Below are 26,914 nucleotides of genomic sequence, written 5' to 3'. Positions count from 1 at the left end.
TCTGGTATAAAAACAGAATGATATTGTTTATTCATATTATTTCGGGTTCTTGTTTTGTGTTATCTATCAGCATGCCCTCAGATCTAAACGGTGCAACGCACGAACTGTCTTTTTTTCTGGATCTGATGACATTCCATTTTCTTTCTGTTTTTGATAAGCTTCTAGGCTTCCGTCATGGCAAATTATGTTTTCTAAATATATCCAGTAAGCTTTTCTTATCTCATATTCTTAGTAGTTTTTTTTTTTGTTTCCTTTTACTGTCAACTATATCTTATCCTTTTATTCAGTTTTCATTTTTTGAACAATTTATTCTTTTTCTTCTTCTATAAATACTTGAAGTGATTGTATCTCTTTATTGACGCAAGGCATGTTAGTTTCTGTTTTGTGTTATTTATCATTTGAGTTGGAATTGACTCTTCTATGGTTTTCAATACCATTGTTTTGAAGTTATCCCTTGTCTTTTGTCTCCCAATGCCATTCTCGGAGGTGGAAATCTGCTTGCCCCTATATAAGCAATAAGTACATAAACAGTATTGTGTACTTATTCAGCAAAATGGACTCCACATTTATCTCATTAACATGCAAAGGAAGAAAATAGAAAGAAAAAAATATACACCGTGAGATTAAAAAAGGATGTAGAGGTTCCTCGCATGCATCATGGGACACGAGAAAAATGTGGCTGGGTTAATAACATGTTTTGTGAGATCTCAACCCTAACCATATACCGGTAGCTAATGTGGACAGCAAAATGCATATAGTTAACTCAGTTCAAGGCAAAAGAAGCCCGAGTTAATCCTTGGTCCGGCAATGCGAACTGTTTTATATACAGTTTTCCGTGAGTAAAAACTATATTCAAAACGTCAACAGAATTGGTTCTTGATAGATTACTAATATTTCCATGATATTATTTTCGAGACCGAAAGGATCATCTGTCTCAGTGTATTTTTTTTAAATCCAATTTATCAAATCAATTATTTTCTGTTGCCGTACACGTTTTGAATGAGATTCCCCTGGCTGTTGCTTATTTACTTCTTAAAATTGATCTGTTAAACATTTGATATGCTGATGATTGTACTTCTTAAATGTGTTGGTAAATGTTACTTTTCAATTTATGTGGTTTCCTAAAACGATAAACGTGTAAAGTTAGATAAATAACGTCCGGTTCTACCTACGTTCTGGATACCTCAGCCAGGTCTGTTTCAGGTAAACTTGTAATAGATAATACTAGTTATTATTTTTTTTCAATTTTTGCAGTTTCAAAATTTAAGGGAAAATTGTCACCAATAAAAGTGGCGTTAATAACCGTATCGTTTGTGCAAAGACGTTGACATGTAAGTCATTTTTGTCACGACACTGACATGAATAACCATGATTGAAAATGTTACCCATTTAAGAGCTTGTCTCACAGAAAACCATGCAAAAGTGTCCAGGAGTGAATTTTGCGGAAAAGTTTATTTTTTAAGTATTTTTATTGTGAAGTATTATTCCTTTTTAATAAGGAACTATATTTTTCTTTTTGTGAATTTCGAAATTACACAATTTTTTTTGTATATCGTTATTGCCAAATACCTGTTTAAAACACCCCCGCGATATTCCGATTGACTATTCCACTTGACCTTTAACCTATTGAAAGGTATGCATAATTTAGAAATAGTTTATCTAAACCAATCAAAACTGCGTTCGATGTCGTGGCTTTACGCGGAATATTTCTGAGTGCTCAACGTATCAACAAGAGAAAAAAGATAAAGAAAATTAATTAAAAATCAGAAAAGGAATTATTTACCAAAAAGAAATGTTTGGATGATACATATTTAACTAGACTTTAAGTTGAACAGGTGAGTTTGTGTGTAATATCATGATTTATATCAAAATTTTAGATTTATTTACATTGCATTCCATTCTAGCAAACAAAAGATCAAGAGAAACGATGTTCCGAATAGACCGACCATGTTCATTCATTCATAGAATAGAAGCCGACATATGAATGAAAAAATTTGCATAGAGGTGAAACGTTTTTAATACTTTTAATACTAGCTGATCACAGTAAATCAAAGACAACACCTGTCCAAGGTGAAAAAAAGTCCCGTTTAACTTTAAATTTCAAAAGTATGTGGATTTTCTCTGACATGTTACTGTTTTACTACAAATAATTTGTATACACGCTGCTTCAGGCCTATCTGGGGGCCCATGATGGCCATATAATGCATCCACCTGAAAAAAAAAGTTGAACATGTTTAAATAAGGTTTTTGAACTTGATGGAGAAAGAAAAAAATCCAGAACAAAATAAAACTAAAATGATTAAAAATTAAATACAGAAACAAATAAATGATAATAAAGGGTGGTAATGGGGGGTATACCTTCATGAGGAATAACGGTAAAAAATCTTTCCAAATGACATTAACAGTAATTTTTGGCGCATGATGATAAAATGCACACTTTCTTTTAGTTGATAAAAAAAAATTGGCTGATTTTGACAAATCACGTTTATTTTTTCTTAAAAATGACAGTAACGAAAATTATTTGAAACCTCTGACGAATCCCAATAAAAATGTTTTGTCAAAACACAGTAAATTTGTAACCAATTTGACGCTATTGATAGCTGAAAAATGACCGTTTGACGCCGGACAGTAAAGGGCATTACTACCCTCATAATAGGTCTTTAAACGAGACTCAACCATGTACATGTATACATGTAATATATATTTAATTTATGTAAAATAATGATTAAATATTTTTTATGTAGATCAAAGAAAGCAAAAAATTACCAATTGCATTGAGTGTGACTGTCTACAAAAATATACATATATCATGTATACAATCCAAATTATAAGCCTATAAACATGATAAACAATGGTTAATATCAATGACATACATTTACTTTTGTAAGTTTGCATTTTGTTTTCAAAATATTATAAGCAGCACTATAAGGTTTGATGATGATACAAATATATGACTCACTATCATCAGCCTTACTCATTCTTGTAAAATTTCTATCAGGCCTGTAAAAATTTCAACTACAGGCCAATAAAATCTAAACAATTTTTTGGTATGCCCCTGTCTTTGCAGAAAGGGGTATTTTATTTAAGTCTTACCATTGTCTGTCTGTACTACTGTATGTCCCCAAATTCATATCCTTTTTCTAATTTTTATAAAATTGAGAATGAAAATGTGGATGTGTCAAAGAGACAACAACCTGACCAAAGAGCAGACAGGCCACCAATGGGTCTTCAATGTAGCAAGAAACTCCCTCACCTGGAGGCATGCTTCAGCTGGCCCCTAAACAAAAATTTATACAAGTTCAGTGATAATGGACGTCATACTAAACTCTTAAATATGCAGGAAAAAAAAATCATACAAGACATAAAGGCCAGAGGCTCCTGACTTGGGACAGGCAAAGAAATGTGGCATGGTTAAACAGGATTTTTGAGATCTCAACCCTCCCCTTATACCTCTAGCTAGTGTAGAAAAAACAAACACACAACAATACCCACAGTAATACTCAGTTCAAAAGAACTCCAGAGTCTGATGTCAGAATAGGTAACAAAAGAAGCTAAACAAAATGACAATGATATATAAATTAAGAAAGGACTTCTAGTTAGCAGTTACTGACATGCCAGCTCCTGATCTCAATTAAACTGATTGAAAGATTATTTCTTCATCATATGAATATCAAGTACAATTCCTCCTATTAGGGGTTTAGTATTATACTATCATATAATATATTAGAAGAACATACATTTGTAACCACTAAAGACAGATCATGTAAACAGTTTGAATTTTGGTAGCTATTTTTATCATTCTAGATTGAATTTGATGCCCCTTTACTAACAGTTAAATTGCTGATTATTTTCAATTTGTTTCCATTCTCCAAGTTAACCTCAACCAAATGTGATGAAATTTATACACAATGTTTTAGCTTATTACCACACAATTCAGATCAAGTACAAACTTCGGTAGCTTCACTTTTACTATATCTGAGTTATCTCCCTTTATTTAATGTTAAATGCAAACAGTGGCATCATTCTCCATTTATTTAAATGAGCATCACATGCTTGTAGCTGCAAAAGGTCTTTGTGAATACTGTATAACAAGTTAACAACACAGATGACACTCCAACAGGTGTATCATTCACTGAAACTATGAAAAGCGTGGTTGAAATTTGAACTTTTAAATAATTTTCCTGTATTTTCACATGAATTTTTTGTCCCTTGTATGTCTATAAAAATCTGTTAATTTTGATTAATTGATAACATTTTATTGAAAATGACCATTACCATGATTACAGAAGAATGATAAATCAAAGGAGATCCTGGATAAATGTCATTAAATTAAGCAACCTAACAACCTAACAACCTAAACCTGACATTTATTAATATACCAATATATATGGCCTATGAGAAGCATCCGTATCAAAAAGCAATATACAAATTAAATCATAGATATATGTTTTTAGACAGATAAACTGCTATCTATACATATTTATATGCTAGGCCACACCAATAGATGACTAGATGTTTGTTGTCGTTTTTACAGAAAATGTTTGATGAAAATGTCTACATTGTACATTGCCCAATTTTTTTTGCTACCCGCAATTAGACAAAAACATGGTAAAAAGATTGATTTGATTTGTTCCTGGAAATCACATCCCATCAACAATGATAATGTTTTAAGCTTTTTTTTTAATAAGAATTATTAATGGAAATTAAAAAAAGTGTAATATATTTTTAATTTTACCATTTAATATGATACAGACATATTTTTGAGTTTTATATGTATATAATGCATGTACATGTAAACCGTCTACAGATGGTAAATCTTTAAATGCATCAATAATTTAAAATAAGAGAAGCGACATCCAAATTAAGAAGAGAATGTTTATTAATAATGGGAGATAATCAATGATAAGTAGTACATGGGAGATAACTTATGAGCAAGATTATTGAAGTTTTAATGGTAAAGGATGGTGAAATTGTAAGCAGCACGAGAAAGCCCTAATACAAAGAACTTAGAATTGTTGAATATTTATTCATAATTTGCTGATTTATAACATCCACAAGAAATATTTACATTATTTATGATATTAAGTTTTCTTTTTTTAATAGAATGTTTATATGTATATGCAAGGATTTGTATAGTAAGTAACTTACTATACAAATCCTTGGTATATGTAAATAAAATATAATATCAATGTACCTTGCAAGATGTAAATGTTTCAGATTAAAATTGGAATTACACAAAAAAAATAATCATTTTATACATGAATGACATATTTGGCCAATCATTTCAAACCATGATTTTTTTTTTTGGTGGAATTCTGTTTTGAAAAAATTTAATTGAAAATTTCTATTGTTGACAAAAAACCATATGTTAACCTGGAATGAGACTGCATATAAGAGAAATCACAGGAAATGGGATACAATGTATGTCATCCATCCATGACACAAGTCACAGCAACAAAAAAACCCCACAAAAATCAAAGGAACAACTCTTTCATTGCTGTTCTTCATTTGGTATGCATGAATTCTGCCCTGTAAAAGTATGAAATGTCATACTGCATTCTTATACATGAATAATCCATTTTGAAGATTTTATATACATAGACAATAACTGTTTAGTGTCTTTAAATATCAGCTGTATTTGTAAGAGGCTGGGAAACAAAGTGTATGCGAGCTTTTAGGGAGCTATTACACCTGTTTCGAGCCAAGTACAAATACAGCTGATATTTAAAGACACTAAACAGTTATTGTCTTTATCCTGCAATTAATTCTGTATATTATTTGTGTTTTAAAAGACACAAAAACACATGTTTCGCATTTATTTTTGATTTGAAATCCCTTGAGGCCGGTGTAGTAATACGATGTACAGTAATCACACATTCAGCTGAAGATGGGTTCGCAAAAAAAGAATCTCGAATTGTCAACAATAATACATCGCTGAAAGTGAATAATAATCTATTTTATCATAACAACTAATTTCAACAGTAAAAACAAATAACAAGACATTGTTCAATTTGAAACAGGAGTGTACAAGTTGTCCTACGCTTCAGACTCGACATTCACTAAAAATGCATGCTGAAATTGACATGGTTAGTTTTGTTACACAATCATACACATTCAAGTTTTTATATCGATAGTTATAGTTGTCATCGTAGAAAAGACTGCTGTTTATTTGTGTATGTTTTCAGAAAATTGGTGTGATTCTTATTGCTCTAAAGAAATGTTGGAAATGAAACAGAACGCATAAAAGAAATCGTTAATTCGCAATTGATACGTCGTTGGAATGGGATTGCAATACACATTCTGAGGTCATGCGGGTTCATACAATACTCAGTCCGACAGTGGGCGTAGCTTTAAAGCGATATCTGTATAGTATACAGATACAGAATAGCGATATCTGTAGGGCTGTATCTGTATATTAGAACACCCAATTGCAGGATAAAAGTAAATAATCTTATAAGCTACATGTAGATATATATACATGTATGTCTGATGATTGAAGATAGTGTTATCCACTTTCAATCAGTAGAAATTTTAAGTATATACACTTAAACTAAGACAATTTTCTTGATCTTGTAACTTTGATAATTGAACTTCACATGTGACAAAATTGTGGCTTGGTACAAATGCATTGAATTTACAGTTGAGCAAAGAAAATTACATAAATATGAACATATGAATATTAAATAATCATTTTTCTTGGAAAAACTTAAATATTGATATCAAATTAGGGTAAAAAGTCAATGTAGGTGAAACTGATAATCTAGAATAACTGTACAGTTTATAAATAATCTTTGGATTAGGTGGTGAAGATAAATGATTTACTAGGTAGTACAGGTATAAATCTGTGACAAAGATGTCTAATCATGTTTTGCCATTTTTCAGTATTACTGCTGTTTTACAGTCTTGATGACTTGTTTTATGTGAAAATAGCTATGTTTTATTGATTTATTATTGATTCAACCTTCAATAAGTAAGAAAGCATTTGAATATTTTGGGTTAAAGGACCTATTTTCTTCAATTCTTTTGCATTATAAATGTATCTCATTAAAAAGATTCAGAAGATCTCCCTGTCTTGGTGGTATCCTAGACGTGTACACAAACCTTTACTAGACTACAGCTATAATATCAACTTCTTTATTTGACTTATTGACTACCCACTTAGGCATGGGTATGATGAGACAGTTTTCACCTGACTATCAGCCACAAGTGTTGACTTAATAAGTTAATATATATGATACACTTACACATACAATTATTTCTAGTGAGAACCGCAAGATCAATTGAAAATAAAATTCGACAAGCATTTTCCTTGCATTGGTTATTCCTATGTCTGAATATCAGATGTGCCTTTTTGTGTATTTTTTTTTTTTATTAAACATCAACAGAAAGGAAATCATGAAAAATTCTCATCAAAAGTCATTTGAACATGTTGAACATATCTTATCTATTACATATGCTTTATAAAGATTGAAGTTGTGGTATGCTTTCCAACAAGACATCTTTTCGTTGAAGCTAAAAATGAAGTGGATGGCATTGATTTCACTTTGTAACAAACATATTTTATTGTCATTTCTTAACTCTCCAGTATGTAAAGGAAAGAGAACTATTTCATAACAAGAATTTTTTAAGTTTTAATATCTTATCTTGAAGGTTTCATCATGTAATTCCATGGCAGCAAAAGACATGTTATTAAGGTTGCCATGGTAATTGAGGGAAGGGATGTTAGCGATGACCAGTCGAAAAGAAAGGTTTGATAACAACAACTATGAGGTGATATCAGTTATCGGAAATGGTGCCTACGGAACAGTGTATAAGGCTCGTGACAAAGAGGGACAACTTGTGGCGATGAAAAAGATTCGAATACAAAACACAGAAGAAGGCATGCCAATGAGCGCAATTAGAGAAATTGCTTTATTAAAACAACTGGAAAACTATGAACATCCAAACATTGTCAGGTAATTTAAGAGTTTTGAAAATTTACAGCTTCCTAAGGCTATATACACAGCTTTGGTGTTGGTATCTGATACAGATGTTAGTTTGGATTTATTTGAAGTACCTTAATTTGAATTTATGATTAAACCTTTGGTTTATCAGATATTGATTAGCTATTTTGAAAAAAGACCATTGTTAAATTTACAATATAAAAATCATGAAGAACATCAAAATATTGATTGCTTAAGGGTTGTCTGAAACACAAAGTTCAGTGACACAATTGCAGTCCAAAAAGTAAACTGACTAATATTTCAAGTATATAATAAATATGAGTTTGAATGGTTTAGGAAGAACTTTACCCTCCTTGAATCACATTTTGATTTAACAGAATCATCTAGGATTGTCTGACAAAAGCACCTTGTCTATGAGCCTATGAGTTATTTTATAAAGCATTTATTTTTACAAAGCTTTTCAATTAATAAATGCCAAAATAAATTCTGAATTTTAAATATTTTTTTCTTTTCTAAAATTCAATTCACTTTGTATTTAGGAACTGACATATAATGTGAACAAAGAAATCAACATTCATGAATATGCAATGTAAATAAAACTAGTTTACAGTACATCAGTTTCATTTTTGAGTACTTTTGTCAATTGTAGGCAATTTCAAGTAAAATAATGAATGTTTCCAGAGAGAACGTTTAACACATTTTTACATCATGCATAAATTAGTGATGTAATTGAGTGTAGCCATATGTCTTATAAACTTTCAAAGATTTGAAGTACAAAATAGTATTAAAAATAATTGAGAAAAATATTTTACATGCATGAAACAATGCTAGAAATGTATGAATAATTATATATATTTTTTAATAATCATTTATTATTCATATAACAACATGAAATGTTTATCATATAAAGAAATATGTGACATTAAAGTATTCAAAACTTGTAATGAATTATTGTGTATGCTGAGGTCACATATCATAGTTTCTTTTAAAGGTTCAAATGTCCTGTGTATAGTCTCTTACACAGCTCATGAACAATACAAAAGGAGCAGAGTTGTTATTTTCTTGTTAGAGATTTTTTGTGATAAAAATGCCTTAACCCAACTTTAAATTACATATAGTTTGACCTCCTTTCAAGACATTGTAAAATTATACAATTTTGAGTGTCAACAGTATTTAATTATCACTAGTCTTTTTAAGGTCACAACAATGAAATTTGCTTGTGAAGTAATAGTGTTCTCACTCTTCTTATCTGAAAAAAAGAGTAGACCGAGACAGAAATTATAAAACAAAAAGATCAAAGCAAAATTTTTCAAAATAAGGATTAAGTTGTTTTAGTAAAAAACAGTAAGATATATATTCTAGTCGGGGAGAGGATAACCTTGAAAAAATTGGTTGCATTACTATGATTCCCAAATCATTCAATTTTGAGGGTGCGGTTCAATTTAAGACAATGAACAATGTGGGTAAGAAACAAAATAAGTAAGAAAAATATGATACTCATGCATGGTTGACCTTGTTAAATTCTTATGAAAATAACTTATTTGGGTGTATATTATGTAGATCAATTCCACTGGATTACCTATGTTTTATTATGTAAAATATTAAGCAAATGATTTATAAAGGGATGTAATAAAATTGAGAATGGAAATGGGGAAATCTAGATTTAAAGTGACCCAGTTCAACAAGGTCAGACAAATACTGGTGAACAGTTCAAAACCAATCAATAGTTTACTGTTAAAGTATTCTTAAGACTTCAAGGTGTGACATGGCAAAATTTAAAAACTTTAGTATGATTAAATATACCATCATACAGTTCAAATATTCAGTTCAGAAAGTTCAAATAAAGAAGAAGTTCATGTCATTGTCTTTGACTTTTAAAAAAAGTCCTTTATAATGTTCACATTGTATGTAAATTGAAGTTTTTGATGGCATCTTTGATTTAACTTAATTATATATTATAATAACTCCATCTTTGTAATTTTCATTTCAGTTGATCTTCATAAAGTATTTTAAAATTGAATACTATTATTTTTTTACACATCAGTTGTTTTATTTTAGAAACAATATAAGCTAGAACCACACAATTAGGAATTTAAGATGAATCATATTAGGCTCTCCCACCTAAATTATAATGAAGTTCATATACGAATGACTCAAATTTTTGTGGTCTTGTCTATTAAAACAAATTTTGGATACTATGTGTCAGTTCTAACAGGCATCCTTTATTAGGGAGGAATACATTAAGGAGAAAAAGCTAGCTTCATTTATGCCATAAAATACTGTAGTATAACATTGTAACTTTTATTAAATGCTTTATTGCAATTGTCTCATGTTTTTTTTCCCTCACATGTATGGGATCTGTTCACTGGTTGCAAAAAAAAAAATCATCATGTACATGTTACATTTTTTTGTACTTGTAATTTAGACATATCTACATGTTTCATGAACTTGGAAAACGCACTTTTAAACACCTTTAGAATATGTCAATCAAACCTACTTATGATAAGTCTGGAAGTACATATAGATCTTCATGCTTCATTGAATTGTGTGATTTTCCAAAACAAAAAATAGGTACTATCTTCACAATTATCTCAATATCATATGAAGACTATTTGTTAGTGTATGTTCATGATTAACACTAAATGGTGGTCACCGTGACATACATTTCATGCTTCATTTACTTTTGTTTAAAATATTATTTGTTCGCTAAACATTCTATGGCTTTTCGACTAGAATGACACCAAATAGAGTTCACAGTGACCTCCATTTCATTGTCCATTAGATGATTCCAGATCTTCACGACTTTTAGAGATAGAGTAAATTATAACACATTTACCACATGTTTATGAATGTACATATACATGTATATACTTTTGTTATTACATGTATATACGATTAAATTAATTGTCTGTGGCCTTCATCAAAATAAATCAGAAAAACAAAATTGAAGTGTTATCAAAGCTTTTTTTAATTGTATTATTTGTCCCTGATATCTAGCCTGCAATTTTGGATGAATCATTACAATGTACTTATTTCTTCCATTTTTCTGAAGTATAAACTCTAACAATACAGTTGTGGTTCATTATTCTACATGTTAAAGTTGTCTGAAAACTAGGACAGTTATCTTAATACTAGCCTGGCTAATTACTTTAACCTTTGACTAAATTACTAGCATCAAACTTTAATTACTACGATTAGTTAATCTGATTATACTGACCAGGTCACAGTGTGAGGTCAGTTCTTTGTTACTAACCACATACATGACTAATTTGATGATTTATATGAGGCCCCAGTGAGGAATAAATGTGACAATATATTTATTACAATTATTGTTTATAGTGGTGTTCATTTCATACAGTGTTTACTTCTGTTGATTGATTGAAATGCAGTTTAGTTACTGCTAAAATACATGTACACAATAACTAGATAAATCATAAAGATTTAGTCTTTTCAAAAAGAGAATGTAAGGTTTCAAATATATACAATGGTAAATGTACTTGATTTTTAGTCAAATTCATTTGGAAAAACTGTAAAAATCCTTTTAGAAAATTATATCGTTTTGGCTCACCAGGACAAAAAGAGCTAATTCCTATCAATTGGCAATCATCATTCATTGACTTTTACTAATATGTCCCCAGAAACTGCTGGGCCAATTATGAAAAATATGAAATATTGACCCAGTATAAGAATCTGTATTTGAACTAAAATTTTATTTAGAGTAACTTTTTTTATAAATGAATATGAATACAACCAAGTTTCTCTCCTTTCAAAATAAAAAGTTTAAAAAATTTTGATTTGAATAACATTTTAAAAATATTCAGATTCAAACAAAATCTTGAAACATTATTCCTTTTAAATGATACATTAATTGCACACAAAGCTAAGAATACAAAAACCATTCAAATTATGTAAAGATGTGTATGTATATAGCTTAAACACTTTTTATAAAGTTTTTCATTAGTTGGATTTTACTCTGCGCTCTAAATCCTTGTGATATTTATAAGGCTTGCCATGATTGTAGGATGTTGTTGATTCCATCTACATCAGCATCAAACTAACCATACAAACTGACCTAAAGTGCTGATCTGTCAAATGAAATATCACATTTACTTGTTCCTGTCCCATTTTGCATATTCTGGACAAGAACACAGGTTTGTTTAGGGGTCAGCTTAAGTTGTCCCCAGGTGCTAGATTTTCTTGCTGTGTTGAAGACCCATTTTTGGCCTTGGGCTGTTTTTTTGCTCTTTGGTCAGATTATATACCCAATTTCCATTCTCAATTTTCCCATTCTGAATTTTATGTGCATTGCATTTAATAATGGCAAGTGGACTTTAAACACCTAACCCATCCAATTATAATTCAATATGAGATCTCAAATTATTTTTTCTTTTAAACTATCAAATTAGTCTACCGATAAGAAGTTACTAAATTTATTGTACATAAAACCCAACCCAAAAGAAAATCTATAATGGACCTTATATATTTATAGAGGTGTAGCAAAATACTTCACTGTACAAATATAGACTTGTTTATATATAGGTCATTTAACACCCAAATACTAACAGTAATAAGTGAAAGTTTGGGTTATCTTAAAAATGTGATCTTGAATGCTAATGTAGGTACATTTATATGGAAGAAAGCAAGAAGTAGATTCAACATTATATGATTATTATTCATTATGTGCTAATTTTCCTGGACTGCAGATGTAGGCCTAGGTGTACCATGAATTTGAAGGTTCAACTAAATTTAAATTTCCTAATAGGCTTGTATGGAGAATTTGTCAAAACCATAAGGTTTAGTTCAATCTATCCACTTATTCAATACTTGAAGAAAAACTTCCTTTCCTAACTCAACAGCTAATATTTTTCAAATTCAAGTATGAGAGTTAACTTTCACTTGAAGATTCAAATTACAATAAGGACTTGTCTGAATTTTGTCAGGAGCCTCTGGCCTTTATTAGTCTGGTATGTTTTGTTAATTTTAGTTCATTTATATGTTTCAGAATATAGTGTTATGTCCATTTTTCACAGAACTAGTAGAAATTTGTGTTTAGGTGGCAGCTGTGTGCACCTCTGGGTGTGGGTTTTTCAGTCGAAGACCCATTGGCGTTTTTGGGCTGTTTTTCTGCTCTTTGGTCAGGGTTTTCAATTGTCTCTGATACATTCCTCATTTCCATTCTCAATTTTCCATGTCTAAATTGTATGTTGAGAACAGATGTGACGGGCTGAGAAAATCCTGCAAAAATCATGTATATAAACTTTTCATCAATGATCAAGGACTTCCTGATATATTTGAAAGTTATAGTATACATAGTTGGAAGATTCATCATTATTATAAATATAAGCTTCTAAACTGACTTAATAAATCAAAAGTGTACCAGAACTCCAAACTCAAAAGCATAAAACTCAAGCTCAATTTGGATATACTGCAATACATGTAGTTAGATGTCATTCAAGTCCGTGAGCACTTGACGGCAGCTGATGTTCTAGTAAGAAAGCATATGTAAAAGGAAGATAGATTCAAATATATGTGGTATCCTTCCTGAATAATACCACCTACTCGTTTGTTTATTTGTCCAGATTTCATACCAGAAATGAAAAAAAAAATCTGAAGAGATTATGCGCTGTCATTTTCAACGCATTTAAAACGTGATAATATTTTGTTTTTTAAATTGTATAAGCTATTGTTTTGTGTCAAATCATATGATTGTTGAAAGTGCAAATAGTTAAAATAAAACATAATATTATTGTTTATTTTAAACATAGCGTTTGTTTCATGTTATATTTATATTTTTGAAGTAACCTGATCATAAGACATTGAAAGTTGGAATGGTTAAACGTTTTAATTGATTCTTATAATTGTTAAGTTGTCAAAAAATTACAAGGTTTTGATTTGTTTTGTTTTTATTTTTTATATTATGTTTTAAAATGATGATATATGTGTGCTCAGTTGATACAGCATTTTACAATTTTGATGTATTTTTGACCTCACCAGTTTTGAAAATGATAAGTCCAGTGCTCATGGACTCGCTATACCAAGAACCCAAATTCTATAACCCAAATTACAATTTTAGCTGATCATGATGCACATCATCAGTATATGACACATATTTTGGTTGATTTAATCACATAGAGCAGTAATTTAATATCAGGATTAGATTTCATACTAAACGATAATCTACATGTAGACTATAATTAATCTACAAGGTTCTTAATGAACTGACGTCATATCATTTATAAGATTGATTAAATTTCCATAATTTTACCGTTGGCAAATATACCTATAGATCAGTTTCAGATTTGGAATAAACTCAAAGGGAATTTACAATTAAGCTTTTTCAAATCTGTCTGACCTTTTTATTTATAATTTAAAGGTTATTGAATTATCATTAACCCATTATGAGATAATACTTGAACTTTCAACTGTGTAGATATATATCATTCTGTAGAATGACATGGGGAATAGAGATATGGTCACTTAGGTCTTCTTCCAACGGTCAGTAAAACCTTTTCCAATCGGGGCCATCCATTTGGCAGAATGTACAACTACAAGTAGGCAGCCACATCCATTCAGATCAGGAACTTAATCTGATGCCTATTGTAGGGAGAGCGTCATACTATATGAAGACTGTTACAAGGCAAATCTTCTTACCTATTCAATATATATCCCTTCCTTCTCCGATGGCATTTCAAATTTTTCCGACCTTTATACCAGACTTTTTATTTTACAGAACCTATCTATTGTATGTTTTGTTAATTGATCCTGTTCTTGAACATGCATGAAATATTTGCCACTGGGATTGAGTAATCAACAATCAATGATTTTGTAATTAGACCCTTTTATTGGCTTATAAAGGGAGAACACATCAATCCCTGAAATGAACAACTTGTCTTCATTTTTGACAATGTAAATTATGATATTTGATATGGATACTTGTATAGATATGATGAATGACAATCAGGAGATTCTGTGAAACCTGCATTCCACAAGAAATAGAAACCATGACCTACATTTCAAATTAAAGAAAATTTTGCACCATGAATACCACTTTTGAGACTTCATTTTAAAAAATACATTTTGTTCTCTGATGTAGTTGATGTATCTTGCTTTGAACCTCCAAAAACTCAACAGATTTTCAGAAGTACATGTATTTGGAATTACAGTTATCAATTCAAGATAATGTGGACAGTATGTATTGTGGGTAGCATATATAGTATAAAACCTTGGTAATTGTCAGAAAGAAACCTAAGCATTGAGGACAGTTAAAGAGGTTCATAAATGAGGCATGCCGTTAATATACATATTTCTCAAGTTGACTTTTACTTTCTTCAGTAAATGGTATATAAATACATAAGTTGAAATATATATACATAATAGTGTATATAAATTTAACCTGAAGGCTGTACTATTATTTCCAAAGAATTTACGATATATTTACTCATGTAGATAATATACAAAGATCCCTTTAAAAGAATGTATACATACATATTATCCACCATAATGTCAGTGCTAAGCTACCATGCATTCATTGCCATTTTTAATTCAGAATAAATGATCCACTTTAGAGAGATTAGGACAGTCTACCAGTTTAAAAAGATTCTTATTCTATAAATTAAGGTCAATTAAAATGGTATAGGTACAGTATATGTGATACAATAATGATAAGTTATTGCTGATCAAACAAAAATCACTGAATCACGATTTCAGATGACACTGTTGGCATGATTCAGTTTAATATAATATTGTAAATATATGAAAAGGTGAAGACTATAAGTTAGCAAATAGAATGCTTTGATAAAATGTGTCACTGTACGTCTTATGCTGATGGAATGATTAATACATTTTCTGGTAGAAATATTCGGATAATTCCACTGGAGGTTAAAACTTTTGGCCTGACCTAGCATATTATTATACATGTACTAATGGTTTCTGAAAAGACTCCCCAAAGTTGTTTCTAATGAGTAAAAAGAGCTGGGATTATTTGATAGTGGTGAGGTTCATAGTACACCAAGTCTCAATTATTGTGGAGATGGATCTTAACTAACTAGTACTAATTTTCATGATAACAGATTGAAACAGTAATGGTACGTTTAGGTTTAAAAGAAAAAAAAGTATTGTTGCTCAACAGCTTGTCAGTTCTCAAAAACTTTTCCTCTTGGTGCACCGTGGTCCTTGAAGAAAATCTGATGGTCCTTATATCAATATTTCTATTGCAAAATATCAAAATTGTGTCAGTCCTTTGCAAAGTTTGGTGGGAAAAACCCTGAGACTCACTTATTTAGAACTTTGCATTTATTTAACTTTAATCAATCAATGAGAAGAGAATGTCTTTTGAATTTATTTCTTTTTTTGTTTCAATGGGTTACTGATTGTTTACATATAAACTGCACATCTTTCACAATTTGCTGTCTTTGTTTATGATTTGCATTGTTATAGCGTTAGAAGACAACAGTGAATAAGATATTGCTAATTATCTCCCCTTTTGTTTTTTTAAATTTTATAAAATTAGCAAAACTTACTGACTGAAACTGTTTATATGAATTTAATGTTACAGAAATACTTTGATACTTGTTTAAAATGAAGATAACAATACTTAATGGGAAGTATTAATAAGTGTTTTCCTGTAGTCAGCCGAAGTAATGATAATGTGACAGAATATTGTATAAGTTATAAGACAATGGATGAGGTAATTTGGGTCAAATAAGGAGCTTTTACATACAACAAATGTTCCTTGGACAATACGACCAAATAAGACGACCAAATAAGACGCTAAAGGTTTTATATACAGAGTGTTTATAAGACAGTGCATTGGGTCAAATAAGACACTATAGTTATTGCCAGTAGATATGTGTGGAAAATTCATAGGACAATTAAGATTTTGAGTCAAATAAGACATTTTACTTTATATAGGAAATGATCCTAGAACAATGCTTTTTAGTCAATTTAGACACTTAAAGTATTAGATAAAGACAAATTTAAAAGGGTTAAATAGGAAAATGTATTTGATAAAATAAGGTGATGTTTGCAATGGCCATATGGCCAGATCATAATAGCATGGAAATTTGACCTCCTGCACAGCCTCTAAGAACTGCAAGTTGAATGGCAATAAATTATTCTTAATAGGAGAGTCTTGCTGATCTTAAAGAGGTTCTGTTCAAATAATCATGTTTTTGAAAACTTTTAGAGAGATTAAGAAGATGTGGTATGAGTGTCAATGAGACAACTCTCCATCCAAGTCACAATTTGTGAAAGTAAACCATTATCATGGTTATGGTGTAACACCACTAATTCAGGCCCTGCCAGAAAGCACATACCAGAAAGAAGTACATATTTAACACAAAATAGTTCCTACGCATGAGTGTAACTTTCAAAATATGTGGAATATTTAGGTATTTTTGGCATCAAATGAAAGCTGAAGGACTGGTGATCATTGTAGAACACTTTTGGACTTAAAATTTTGAATATTAAAAAAACTGCACCAAATTTAAAAAAGAGGGTACATTTAGTCTGTTTGTCAGATCTGAAGTACCTGTTTTGGTACATCCGAAGTTCCGGGAACCAGTTCTTTCTTATATGCCATTAAAGGTATGTTGATTTTTTCAGTACAGGACACCATAAAGCGTTTCTTTGACATGCAATGACTGCCACTATATTTGAACTTAAAATGAAAGAGGTGTGCCTGTTTGAAATGGAGGAATTTAACATAGAAAGCAATGGGACCATGAATTAGTGGTGTATAGGATAAAGTATAACCTTCAACATTGAGCTGTCCAGCTTGATGTCCAGATAGGATTTCATGAATGTCTTTGAAATCTGCCTGGGATTGTTCATATATGTAGAATTTAAAAACATGATCCATGCCATAGACACTTTTTCTGTCAAATTTAAGGACGTGATCTATGCTCTAGACACTAATTTTTATACCAGAAGATAGTATTATTCTGTTGGTTATTTGCCCAGTTAGTTAATGTTGAAGTCACCTAATCAAGTGTATGATCATGGATCATGTGATTATTTTATATATGCATAATTAATAGTCTTAGTATTTAATGATACTTTGACTAGCTTGTTTCCCTTTATAAGATATAATTTTGTACTTTAAAGAAAACATTTTTTTTTTTTAGATATTGACATATTTTAAGAACTGTATCTGTCAGGGATATTTTTCATTTAAATGTGCTTAGATCTACACATAAAAACTGCATATCCAAATAGACCTCGATATGTGCTGGCGCTCTCTTTAAATGCTACTGAAAAATGTTATTAAGTTAGATGAATACTTTCACAAATTTAATAGTTCTATTAAAAGTAGTGTTATTTCAGTTTGTTATATTAAACCAAAAAATCATTTAACCACAAGTTGGAACCTGAAAAATTTATTTGAATGAACTTTTCTTATATGAATTTTAGTCACGTAAGATTGAAATTTAAATGAAAATTATTTGAATTCTCCCTTTTAAATTTCAACCTACACCAAATTTCATTCATATTTTAGAAATTCTTGCAGGTTCTTTAAAAGTCAATGCTCCAAACAGTTTAAATGGCTTTCTCTTGGTCATGAATATCATTTACCTACAAGTATTGATTTAAATTTTGTTTGCTTATTTTCTACATATGTAATAGGTAAATCTATGTAGCTAACCTTATTAAATAGATCAATAGATTTCTACCTGATTGGGCTGTTCCAATCAAATCCTGTAAAGGGGTATCAGGTTATTATTTTTTATGTTAGTTAAGTATGATGTTTTTAAAGAGTACAGTATTTATCAATAAGCATGTGCATAGCTACGTTTACGTCAAAGCGCCCGGGCGTACACTTGATTTTTAATTATAAAAAAAATCAATCTAAAAATAAAAAGAAGTAGTTAAATCTACATCAGCCTTGTACTTATTTCTTCAATTAAAGGGACGAAATTTAATTTTTTAACAAAATGGTATCATATTAACTGTATATTCGTTTATTTTCTGTAGAAGTCTGAAACTACTGTGAATTCTGCGTAATTTCTTTTTTTTTTTCAAAGCAGTTCTTTTCTCGGTGGCAATATTTAGGTACAGTATGTGGTTAAAGGTTTTTTTTAAATATCTATCATTACTTAGTCAAACCTTCTTGAAATGTTATAGAAGTTGGTCAAAAACTGTTTATGACTAAAAGAGTTTCCAGTTAACAAGAAGTTACAGTTTGGAGTTAAAGTTAAGATTGTTCCTCATATTAATTTCTTAGCCAAACCTACATCGAATTTTATGAAACTTTGGAAGATTTTTTTTTTTTAGATTAATGTCTTAAGCAAAAAATTTGAAAGTTTATTATTTTCGTTTGTTTTTTCAGTTCTGTACTGACAGACGGACTATAGATGGTCTGATTTTTTTCCATGATAAAACTTATAAACCTCTATAGATTGTCATGAATATTGGGCAAACGTTAGTGTTCCACATTGAAAAAAAATATCTAAAGAAAAAGTTTGATTTGTTTAAATCCTGTAAAGGACGAATAAATAATAAAGGGATTCACTTTGCGGGTTAGCAAAGAACTCTTAACGATTTTTAATATTGCACCTGAACATCTCTGAAAAAAATTATTTCATGTTCATTAAAGATTTTTTTTTGTCAATTAAATGCTTTACCCGCAGCTCCCTTTACACATATTTCAAAGTTATTGGTTTGGATGTTTTCTCTTTGACCATTAGATTCCTAATTAGCACATGAACGAATTAAACATAAAAAAATAAACCATTTATATTCTATAGTATGTGCTACTAATGAGTTTTATTAATGACGGGGATCGTATCTCATTCTCGATAACTCTATAGCTTTTTGGGGATTTGCCCTCTTAAACCCACTAACAGCAGGTGCCTTGACCTGGACCCGCTTGAGACCTTTAGGCTCCTTGCCCAGGTTCGGGTGTACAAGTTAAAATGACCTAGCTACGCCACTGATTAGTTTTTAACTAATTGTTGTTTATATTCTGATACTTTAAACAGTGTCTGAATAATGTCAGCTTCGTGCCAATTTTATATTCTGTTACTTTAAACAGTGTCTGAATAATGTCAGCTTCGCACCAATGTTGTAAGTATACCCATATTTAAACTCCTTCCCAAATTTTAACCTTAACTTCTTTTGTTGGTCTCTGTATTTTTCATAAATATGATTTTTGGCCATATAGGATGGCAAATGGGCAGGCGAGGAAAATTGAGAACCTATTTTGTTTAATTTTTGACTCTTCCTACAGATTTTAACCCTGATCCCTGAATTTTCTAAGATCTTTTAAGGCAGGTTGTACTTTTGTTCAAGATGTGCAGCTGCTATTACATGATTGTTTTAGGAGTTTGTTTCTCATTTTCCAAACTTCAGATCTTAGACTGAAGGTTCCACACTTTTATTGTAAACAGAATCAAGAATGAATGTTTTGCAATTTTCAGTCTTATCATTATGGCTTTCAAACAAATGTGAAAATATATTTCAAACTCCTTTTTTTTCAGATTTCTTGATGTGAAACATACAAATCAAACTGCAAATGAAATCCGTCTCAATTTAGTATTTGAATTCATAGACCAGGATTTGGCAGCCTATTTAGAAAGATGTCCATCACCAGGACTAGGGCCAGACAGAATTAGAGTAAGAGTTTTTGAAAATATCAGATCTTGTTTTATACTATTTACCTGAAACTAAAACAATCAAGACATGGATGTTTGCTACAAACCAAATCAATTTATAAGGGTAATACACGCACAATGTATGATAATTGTGTCATTGTATTTTTTTTATCATTGTTCCATATGGTTGGTCAAGTAAACATCTAACTGTAATGTATTTATGAAACTACATATTTAGATAGATAACTTTACAGGACTCAACTAGGAAAAAACATGAATCATTCACATTCACAAAAATTAAAGGAGTGTGCTTTTGTCCCCACAAAAAAAAACCCCAAGAACCCCAAAATGATTTATACAAAAGAGTAGATTTGACATAATTGCCAATGACAAATATCAAACAAAAGCTTGAAAACAGAATTCAAGTTCTCTTACTTCCTTCAACTCAGAAAATCGAAAAGATATGCTGGTTCTTAAAAAACCTACATGAATGGAAAAAAATACTCTAAATTAGAGCAAAGATAAGAACAAGAACATTCTATTGTAATGAAACAAAGTCTTTAATGAATAATGTAATTAATTGATATTCTTCATATTTCAGGACTTAATGTATCAGTTACTAAATGGTGTAGACTTTCTTCATGCTCATCGAATTGTACATCGAGACTTAAAGCCACAGAACATACTTATAACAAGAAATGGCCAGTTAAAACTTGCTGATTTTGGTCTTGCTCGAGTTTACGGGTTTCAGATGGCTCTTACTTCAGTGGTTAGTGGACTAATCATTGATAAGCATTATACAATATTTAGCTTAATGTTTGCAGGTACATGAACTAAAAAAAAAAATTGCAAACTACAACTTAAATGTTGACACATGCTTTAACTTAATCTCAGTCTATATGATCAAAACAAATTTTAATTTAACAGTGACTTCTTAAAAAGATTTATCAGTAAGATGCAAATAAACTGCCTTTTAACTGCAACAGGCAGTCTTGGCTCACACCGAACAGCAAGCTATAGAGGGCCCCTGAAATGACTAACTGTGAAACCATTTTAACATGAAAACCAAAGGTCTAATCTTTATAAAAAAAATGAGAAACACTTAAGAACCACATCAGCAAACGACAACCACTAAACATCATGCTCCTGACAAAGAACAGATGCAAACAAACGCAGCAGGTTTGAACATTATATTTAGCCTCAACCTGCACTCTAATCTGATACAGTAGTGCAACAATACAACAAAACGACACAATATAAAAATTTAATGGAAAAAATGCTCAACTTATCAATGGATGAATACTAACAGATAAGGAGGATAAAACTAAAAAGAGGCTCATTGACATCTACCTACCCTTCCTTATATTCTTTTATTATTAAAGTTGTAATCATTGGATCTTTGATATATTGAAACTGATGTTAACAAATCTTATGAATTTCAGGTGGTAACACTATGGTATAGGGCTCCAGAGGTAATTTTACAAGCATCTTATGCCACACCTGTAGATTTATGGAGCTGTGGGTGCATATTTGCAGAACTTTTCATCAGAAGGTATGATAGTACTTATGCATATATTGGAAGAATATAAAAATGAAGGGGAGAAAAGTATAACAAAAATACTGAACTTTCAAGGCAAATTAAAAAAGGGGGAAGACAATAAATACTGATCAAATCAAATGCTGTCTATCAGCGGAACAAGTGAAATATAACTGCTATATTCCTGGTTATACTAAACCTCCCACTTGTTATGACAAATACCAATGGGACATTCATACTGACGATACCATGGCAGAACACAAAACAAAAAAACGACGACATACAACAATATATGGATCACAAAAGAAAATGAAAGACTTAGCAACACTAAACCCAACCAATAATTACTTTCTATTTATTATGTTTTATTGAAACATTTGCATATGATTTGCATAAAGATGATTACATGACTATAAAAGCTTTTAAAGATCAATGCTATCTTCTATTTAACTTTTTTTGATGTCACGGTTACTAGAGATTTTTTCATTGTGTTTATTCATAAACATTTTATGCAGCTATGTATAGTATGTGTATTTATTATTGCCTTACATGTGTAATTTACATACTGTATCTTTACAGGCCATTGTTTTGTGGACAGTCAGATATAGATCAGTTAGCCAAAATATTTGAGTAAGTTTTGTGGTGAATTTTAAAGTACTGTGGTTTCATAATAAATTGTAGGATTCTGATTGTGTTAGTAAAGAAAAAGTATTGATAATAAAATTGAGAATGGAAATGGGGAATGTGCCAAAGAGACAACAACCCGACCATAGAGCAGAGAACAGCAGAAGGTCACCAACAGGTCTTCAATGCAACAAGAAATTCTCGCACCCGGAGGCGTCCTTCAGCTGGCCCCAAAACAAATATATACTGGTTCAGTGATAATGAACACCATACTAAACTCCAAATTGTACACAAGAAACTAAAAGTTAAAATGATACAAGACTAAGTTTGAATGTTAAATAAAATTATATTTTTCATTAATGGTTAAATTGTAATATTTAACCAAAATTTAAACCACTTGTATGATCTCAGATGGAGTAGCACCATATTTTGCAATAATATATAACCTAGAATCTAAAATTTCAATTTAAGGATGGTAGTTTCATCCATCATATATATTTATCATAGCAAAACAGCCATACACTAAAAATATAGAAATAAGAAGATGTGGTATGATTGCCCATGATGCAACCATTCACCAATTGAGACAAAATGATGTGGATGTAAGCGTCTATAGATCACTGTTCAGCCATGAGGGATGAGCAAATTCCATACTGTTTAGTCATAATTTTAGTTCTTTAGTGATTTTCATGTTGTATTGCTAATTTCTCAGAATGTTTTTAACGTTAGAAGAAAATCATTAAAGACCAGTAGTCATATCATTAACATATAAGAAAATATACATACATTTACATGCACAAATTTAATTTATATTATGAAGTAGATTGTTCTTTTCTTATAATTACTATGAGTTTTTTTTTTTAAATATTGCTTTATTTGCTTTCACTCATTTCATTTGTTAAATATTTATCAAGGTCTGTCTAATTGTTAATCAGTTTCATCAGATTATAGTTTGTAATTTTGGCAGTTTTTTTAACTTGTAGAATTCTGGGACTTCCAATGGAACATGATTGGCCAGAAAATGTTACGTTACCATGGAGCTCATTTAAACCAGTCCCACCACAGCCACTACAACATTATATTCCAGAAATAGAATCTGACGCTCAAGATTTACTAGAGGTAATTGATAGATTACAACCAGAAACAATTTACTCAAGACTCACTGTATCACTAGTAGTCAACACTAGTTGTTTTTTTTAATACACAAATGCATATAAGAAGTTTACTCACTTTCAAGAAGAGTTAATTAATAGTTATAATGTTATAAAGCTTTGCTGGTGGGTTTTTGTTTTTACAATATACCAAGTGTTAGTATTTAAGAAGATATAAAACTTTTTCTATGTATATAAAAATAAAGAGATATGGTATGATTGCCAATGAGACAAATAAACTATTCACTAGAGACTAAATGATGTGGATTCAAACAACTATATGGTATTGTATTACCTTCAACAATGAGCAAAACCAAAAATAATAATTGAGCTTTGAAAGGCTCTTAAATGACATAATATAAAATAAGTAAACTAACAGCCTGGTTTGCGATAAAGCCATAAACAAAATAGATATATATGATACAGCAGCTAATGAAAAAACACTGTGCAGTCTCCTTTGTACAATATTAATAAAACATGTGTTTATTATTATAAATTTTCACTTTTTTTTCAGAAACTGTTGCAGTTTAATCCACATAAAAGAATAAGTGCAAGAAATGCTTTGAACCATAGTTATTTTAGAGATGAAATAGATAGTTTACGGACGTCAAGTTCTATGTCAGTGTCAGAAAGTGATTCAGGATTGGATACTAGCAGCAGATCTGATACTCCAGTCAGTAAATGAAACCCTTATTTTGATTGGATTGCTGAGTAGTGTCAGGGAAATGAAACCCTTGTTTTGATTGGATTGCTTAGCAGTGTCAGGGAGATGATTCCTTTTCTGTGATTGGGTAGAACATTAGGATCAGGGGTTTGCTGGTAATAAGGTTTATCCATCAATTATTGAATTCCATTGTAGGGTACAAGAATTTTATGGTTGGCTAAATCAATGCAAGGACAGAAAAGAATAATTCAGGAATACAAATGAGTGAATAGTAAAAAAGATAGTTGTATATAAAACTTCCAAGAGTTGTCAAGATAGTATTTTTGCACTGCTGAACAAAAACAGAAATGTGTATACAAACATTAGTCAGAGGAGTATTTTTGTAATGCTGAACAAAAACAGAAATGTGTATACATTCATTGTTAAGAAGAAAGTGATTTAATATTTTAATATTTTTATAATCTATGAACTACCAAATGGCAATTTAAAAAAGATGATTTGTCTCACCAGTGACTCGTTGAAGATTACTTTTAAGTCAGTGGGGTTAACATTTAAACATATTGTTTTACCTTATTCCTTTTTTGACTAAATATTTTTCTCTCAGAAACAATACTTGATTATTATAATAGTTAAACAGTGTTTTGATACCAGTAATATGAATTCATTAAAGAAAATTTACATTAAAGGGTGACAGGTAGAATTTGACCTTGACCTCAGTTTTCAAAGTTAATTGACCTTTTCAGTAATTGTATCAAATTGTTGCAGCAGGCAGGGCATTTTAGTGTGTCAACTATTGGTAAAAATGTATTTGTTATAAATCATACATTTGAAAATTCATTTTAACTAGATCTATCATACGACTTATATATACATAAACACAGCTTCCATTTATCTGCATTTCTTTTTAAAATGTACATGTTTTTTACGAGTTTATTTGGTAAATTCACAAAAAGCTTATGATCAAACAAAATAATCATTATGTATCATCCAATTTCCATGATTTTTCACATTTTGAACAAAAAAAATTGATCTTGATTATAGGGGGAAAGAAAAAATCAGTTTTTGCTATGAAATCATTAGAAATAAAAAAAAAATTGAAGGTAATAGCACACATGTTTATTTAAAATGAGGAAAATTAAATGTTTTCTAAAAAATGCATACAAATGCGACAGTTATAATGAAATTTGTTATGATTTTAAGTGTGTTCTTACTATGGCAGTGTTCTCCCCAGAAATTTTGGATAGCATCACATTTTGCGTAAAAAAAAGTAACTGTATTTTTTTTAATGTCGTTTGTCGCGTCGCGTTGATGCTCTATTTCCTTTATATGTTTTAGTTTATATTGGTCAATTCATAACTGAGAATACAATTAAACTATAACCACAAAAACAGTTGTTTCTGTTTATGTCTTCTTTATTCATTTATAGTTACAGAATTATTTTTTTCCTCTTGTGCCAAATAAAAATAAATATGTGGTTTCAGTTACCCAACAATAAGTCAAATGAATTGACAGAGTGCAACCTGTATATATACAAAACTAAATTATCTAGTATACAAAATTAACTACTTTTTATATTATATCAAGTAAAGATAAAGTAGCAAAAGAAGCAAAAAAAAATCAATTTAAAAACTTTTTTTTATCATGTTTATGAAATTCATTGTTTCATGCCACTCAATGAATTAGTCCCAGTTGTTTCTTATCTTTACATCAAAGTCATATGTATTTTTAACAAAGTTATCTAACAAATAGTTTGTTAATGCGTAGTTTTCTCTCTTGGTTTAATTTTTCTGTCTACTGTCCATCTGTTGTCATTATCGTGAAAATGCGGATTTTGGTCATATCTGGTCCGGTTCCGATCCGTAGTTTACACAAAAATGTGCAATGGCGGCCGTAGTAAAATTTACGAAAATGAGTCCGAGAATAAACATTGTTTGACAAGAGATTGTGAATGCATAAGATGCTTTTAATGCATTAAATGGATTAAACATAAACTTAAGCCAATTATGATAACTTTTTAAAGAAGTATTAGACTTATTTTAGCTCTAAACCAAAATTCCCGCTCTCGTATTACCAGAAGAGAAAGAGAGAGTTGCACAAATAAACGACCTTTTAAAAAAAAAAAAAAAATAGAAATCGTTTCAATCTTTGAAATTTCGTAATACAAAACGTAGATTTCGAATTGTTTTGTGATTGCATTTCTCCATGTCGATATTGGTGATTGCAGACACGTGGTATTAGTCATGTCACATGTGACAAGTGTCAGCTTGGGATATTCGCATCCAAACAGTTATCACCCTGAGGGCAATTAACACCTAGCTATTTAATCTCTTAATTGCCTTTAGTGTCCGACCTAAAGGGATTACAATTAAAGGTGATACGATTTTTATGATCATAATCGATAATAG

General features: G+C 30.4%; 1 protein-coding gene and 1 long non-coding RNA gene across 3 annotated transcripts; one reads left to right on the top strand and one right to left on the bottom strand.

The window, feature by feature from the left end:
• Window positions 1-1,674: 1,674 nt before the first annotated feature.
• LOC143064100 (cyclin-dependent kinase 4-like) lies at window positions 1,675-25,479 on the top strand. 2 transcript variants are annotated; one of them, XM_076236659.1, is made up of 8 exons: window positions 1,675-1,835; window positions 7,651-7,955; window positions 20,420-20,555; window positions 21,135-21,302; window positions 21,976-22,085; window positions 22,650-22,700; window positions 23,678-23,813; window positions 24,360-25,479. In XM_076236659.1, exons 2-8 carry the CDS (start codon window positions 7,720-7,722, stop codon window positions 24,528-24,530), a joined length of 1,008 nt encoding a protein of 335 aa, XP_076092774.1. In that variant the 5' UTR covers window positions 1,675-1,835; window positions 7,651-7,719; the 3' UTR covers window positions 24,531-25,479. The 2 variants fall into 2 exon arrangements, with proteins under 2 accessions (XP_076092774.1, XP_076092775.1); XM_076236660.1 differs by lacking the exon at window positions 1,675-1,835 and adding an exon at window positions 1,940-2,004.
• LOC143064101 (uncharacterized) lies at window positions 2,000-3,689 on the bottom strand. The gene is made up of 2 exons (XR_012975182.1): window positions 3,094-3,689; window positions 2,000-2,211 (listed from the first exon to the last, which is right to left on the bottom strand). It is a non-coding gene; the product is annotated as an uncharacterized LOC143064101 (long non-coding RNA).
• Window positions 25,480-26,914: the final 1,435 nt, after the last annotated feature.

This window comes from Mytilus galloprovincialis, chromosome 2, assembly GCF_965363235.1.
Source record: "Mytilus galloprovincialis chromosome 2, xbMytGall1.hap1.1, whole genome shotgun sequence".
NCBI lineage: Eukaryota > Metazoa > Mollusca > Bivalvia > Mytilida > Mytilidae > Mytilus > Mytilus galloprovincialis.
The sequence above is the reverse complement of the archived record's forward strand: the minus strand, read 5'-3'. Positions and strand labels throughout refer to the sequence as shown.

Coding starts and splice junctions, on each gene's coding strand:
- LOC143064100 (XM_076236659.1), top strand. CDS start 7,720: ATGTTAGCGATGACCAGTCGAAAAGAAAGGTTTGATAACAACAACTAT. Junction 7,956..20,419: donor GAACATCCAAACATTGTCAG/GTAATTTAAGAG, acceptor CTTTTTTTTCAG/ATTTCTTGATGTGAAACATA. Junction 23,814..24,359: donor ACGCTCAAGATTTACTAGAG/GTAATTGATAGA, acceptor CTTTTTTTTCAG/AAACTGTTGCAGTTTAATCC.